Raw genomic sequence first — 4,092 nt, 5'->3', positions numbered from 1 at the left:
ATTAACACAAAGGAGGTGTGGGGATTAGTTTTCCCAGTTGCTAGAGTTCTCCTTTATATAGTTGTCAAATCAGGGTTTGCAATCCAAGTTACCTTGGTAACAAAGCATTCAATAATTACTGTTAGATGAAAAACCTGATTCAACCAAGATAATATCTTTCAACCGTTAGATCGAACTTAGTTTTTTACACACAAATTAAACGTACCCTCATTTAGGTTTATGTAACCGTACCTAAACGTGTACACCAGGTTGGTTCACAAATAGTTAACTGAGGTTAGCCATATGATTACTCTCATATCAACCTTATTCATCTTAACCATAACTAGTTCAAATGACTCAAATGAAACTAGTTAAAGAGTTGTTCAATTGTATAGAAAACACAATTGAAACCAAATCGGTTTGATTCACTTGAATCAATCATGGACATTATAGCCAAGGTTTGCAAAGATTGTGTTCCTTATGATTTATATGTTTAAGTCCATGAACTGACCGATTTAACAAAGTAACCAGCTTAAGTATGCGTACGGGTATGCGTACTTTAGCAACCGGATTTTGAGTTTATTAAGTTTCCAAACTCATCAGAAATTTTTGGTTCAAAAACTTCCGCCAGTATGCGTACGGGTACGCATACTTAAGGTGACTAGTTTAGGAGTTTGTAATTCCCAAACTCAGCAGATATTTTCGGTAACTTCCGTCAGTATGCGTACGGGTACGCATACTTATCTTGTCTCCTTCACCAATTTCGTATACACACATATGCATACTCTTGGATTCCGGTTTATGGATTTATACACTAATGTGCGAACACACTATATATGCTTATATCCAAAGATGGTTACAACATTAACTCTTTATTTCAATCACTGGAACATTCTTCTATAATGACAATAGCCGTTTTGACACACTATTGGCATCAAAGCAATTTTCAAGATACTGAAATTATCATTATCGAAACATTTCAAGCCTACATCAAATGATTGTATCACACAAACCATGTAAGATGTCACTCGGAAATTTTCTCATGATATAAGATGAACTTGGTCGAAGCGAAAGCTTACCAACACATATTTCGAGAAATATGTAAGCTCAGCTCGAAATCTCAAATGTGTATAGAGAAAACTATATTGTAACACGACTTATGTCTCAATATAGAAGATAGTAGAAATAGACTTTGCAAGTGATAGATGAGTTTAATTCTCCACATACCTTTTGTCGAAGAAGTTCCACAAGCTCCCCTTAGTAGTTCTTCGTCTTCAAGAGATGAACGTCGAGAGATCTAAGCTCAACTACACTATCTATGTCCTAGTCCGAGACATCTATAAATAGGCAAGAAATCAAGACTTATAGTTTTGATCACTAACATTGACAAACATGCTTGAGATAGCAACGCATGCGAGTTCGACCGAGCTAACAAAGGGTATATAGGTAATTGCACTACCATTTAGACACCCCTTATAAAGTCACCCTAAATGGAAAAACAATTATGTGTGCCCAAAAATTTTCATGTATGCCCTAAAATGGGGTTCGTCAAAAACATCAAATTTAAGTAGTGTTTTGTTGTCTAAAAGGCAAAAGATTAGTTCGTCTTGTGTGTATGCAGGGCCCGATACTTTATCGTGGCCTTTGTTTGGTCAGTGGTTCTAAATGAACCGCCAAAAAACCAGGAAAAGAAACCGCCCTTCAAATTTTTTTGCAATGTGTGGTCCCCAGTGAACCCCACCGGACGGAAATTTAGCAGGGACCACCTTTAATGTGTCCGGCGGTTTTCTCATGGTTTTTCTAAGCGGTTTGTTCATACATTTTGTTGTTTGATTGAGAAAGTGTGCAACATGTCCCCAAGCGAAAGGATCGTGGTGGGAGCGGGTCAATCGATGATGAAAAGATGATGGGAGGGGATCAATCGATGATGAGCGAGTATTAGTTTTTGATTAAAAGTCTAGTTGATGTTAAGGATGGAGTCTAATTTGCATAGTTAGGTGGTTTAATTTTGTAGTTATGCTCTTTGATTAGGATAGATTAATGCATCAACCAAACACATTGAAGACTTTTCCCAAAGTTGAAATGAAAGTTTGGTGGCATAAGTTACAGCCATCTACTTACACTCACGCATAGCATTTACTGAACGCACCCTCACAAAGACATAGGAGGAAAGTCAGGAACCTTCGAGCGAACTTTTGGTACCAAAACTGTATACGTCTCACTAACGTACTATTTTTGGTTCCAGGCTTTTCTAGAATACTATATCCTACGACTTGTCAAATGAAGTGAACAATTCTTGTAGATTTCTAATTTTACGATGGTTTGCACATATGAATAATCTTTAAATGGTTCACTTGATAGTTGTACACTGATTGCTTTAGATTAATACATATCAACAACTACAAGTTTTAAGAACTTTATAAATTTGAGTACTCAAGGAAGAAGAATTATCTCAGCCTCCTCACTTCCTTCTTAAAATATGGGTACTTTACTTTCTAATTCCTTTCTCTTAGCATTGTTCATGCTCATGTTTTCTGTCATCAACTCGGAAGGTTTTCCTCCAACACTAGAACCAATCTGTGGACCAACTCATCCTCTGGATGCGATTCCAATTTACCCCGACGACGTCCATTTGCTGCAATTTGCTTTGAATCTCGAACACTTAGAAGCTGATTTTTTCTTGTATGGAGCACTGGGTTATGGTCTTGATAGAGTCGCTCCGGAGTTAGTAATGGGTGGACCACCGCCAATCGGAGCACAGAAAGCTAATCTTGATGAACTTGTTAATCGTATTATCGAGGAGTTTGGATATCAAGAAGTTGGCCATTTAAGGTAGTATATTTTCTAGTTTTCCTCCATTTTTTTTTCTTCTCCTTGCAGTAAAACAGTATCTCATAACTATGTTCTTTGTTCATATTCTCAGGGCTATTAAAACGACAGTTGGTGGATTTCCAAGGCCGTTGATGAATCTTAGTGCTTGTAATTTTGCTGCGATAATGAATGATGCATTTGGATATCCTCTGGATCCCCCATTTGATCCATATGCAAACAGCCTGAATTTCATGTTGGCTTCATACGTGATTCCATACGTTGGACTTACCGGCTACGTCGGTGCGAATCCATTCATTAAGGGATGGAAAACAAAAAGGGTATGATCTCTAGCTATATCATTATATAAGTTGTCCAGTTCATTGATAATGTTTATGTAATAAGTTCTGCATATTGGGGTGTGTTGCAGTTGTTAGCAGGTTTATTAGGTGTAGAATCAGGGCAGGATGCTGTCATAAGGACGTATCTGTACGAGAGGGCAGATTATACAGTGTACCCATACGAGTACACTGTCGCTGAATTTACAGAACGCATCTCAGAGCTGAGGAATGAATTAGGGATGTGCGGCATCAAAGATGAAGGTATCTGTGTACCACCATACTTGGGAGCAGAGAATCAAACAACCAGCAACGTGTTGTCGGCTGACTACAATTCCTTATCTTATGCTCGAACACCCCGTGAAATTTTGAGGATTGTGTATGGAACCGGGAATGAACATGTTCCCGGTGGATTTTTCCCAAATGGAGCGAACGGAAAGATTGCCAGAGAACTTCTACATTATTACAAATCATAAGAGATGTATTGCTTGATGAACTTTTATATTTATGTCCTATATCGAATAAAGTGGAGGGAAACCAGATTATTGCTCACGTGGTAACTATGTGCAATCCTTTTGCCGTTCTCAGTCATGTTCTCCGTCATCCATATATATGTATGTATGTTTTTCGGGTTTTCGTCATGTATTCAGCTACTTAGAATAATCGACTTTTACCGTTTTTCTGTTTAAGCACAAGGCTGAATTATTACAAGGTCGGCCTCATCATTTTTCTATTTAAAACTTAATTTGATAATCTGTAGGAATCAAAAGTATTAGGTGCTCCCATTGGCCAGTGAGGTTAATTTCCATTTAATACGCACATATAGCCGTTGATAGATTTTGTACTTGCATTTGCCGAGCTTTGATTTTGGTTGTCGAACAGCTATCAAGTGGGCTTTGAGCTTGAAATCTGTACCAGCAGAGAGCAGAGTACGTCATCTATTGTAATGTATATTTTTTTTTTCAAA

At 37.8% G+C, this 4,092-nt stretch overlaps 1 protein-coding gene across 1 annotated transcript; it reads left to right on the top strand.

Annotated features, from left to right (window-relative positions):
• The first annotated feature begins 2,329 nt into the window (after positions 1-2,329).
• LOC113350243 (desiccation-related protein PCC13-62-like) lies at positions 2,330-3,685 on the top strand. The gene is made up of 3 exons (XM_026594358.1): positions 2,330-2,811; positions 2,903-3,128; positions 3,218-3,685. The coding sequence occupies exons 1-3, from the start codon at positions 2,459-2,461 to the stop codon at positions 3,599-3,601; spliced, it is 963 nt and encodes a 320-aa protein (XP_026450143.1). The 5' UTR covers positions 2,330-2,458; the 3' UTR covers positions 3,602-3,685.
• Positions 3,686-4,092: the final 407 nt, after the last annotated feature.

Source organism: Papaver somniferum, chromosome 2 (genome assembly GCF_003573695.1).
Source record: "Papaver somniferum cultivar HN1 chromosome 2, ASM357369v1, whole genome shotgun sequence".
In the NCBI taxonomy this organism is placed as follows: domain Eukaryota; kingdom Viridiplantae; phylum Streptophyta; class Magnoliopsida; order Ranunculales; family Papaveraceae; genus Papaver; species Papaver somniferum.
This window is presented reverse-complemented; position numbering and strand designations above follow the sequence as displayed.

Excerpts from the sequence above, each read along its gene's own strand:
- LOC113350243 (XM_026594358.1), top strand. The coding sequence starts at position 2,459 with ATGGGTACTTTACTTTCTAATTCCTTTCTCTTAGCATTGTTCATGCTC. Across the intron at positions 2,812-2,902 it reads CAAGAAGTTGGCCATTTAAG|GGCTATTAAAACGACAGTTG; the intron begins GTAGTATATTTT and ends TCATATTCTCAG. Across the intron at positions 3,129-3,217 it reads AGGGATGGAAAACAAAAAGG|TTGTTAGCAGGTTTATTAGG; the intron begins GTATGATCTCTA and ends GGTGTGTTGCAG.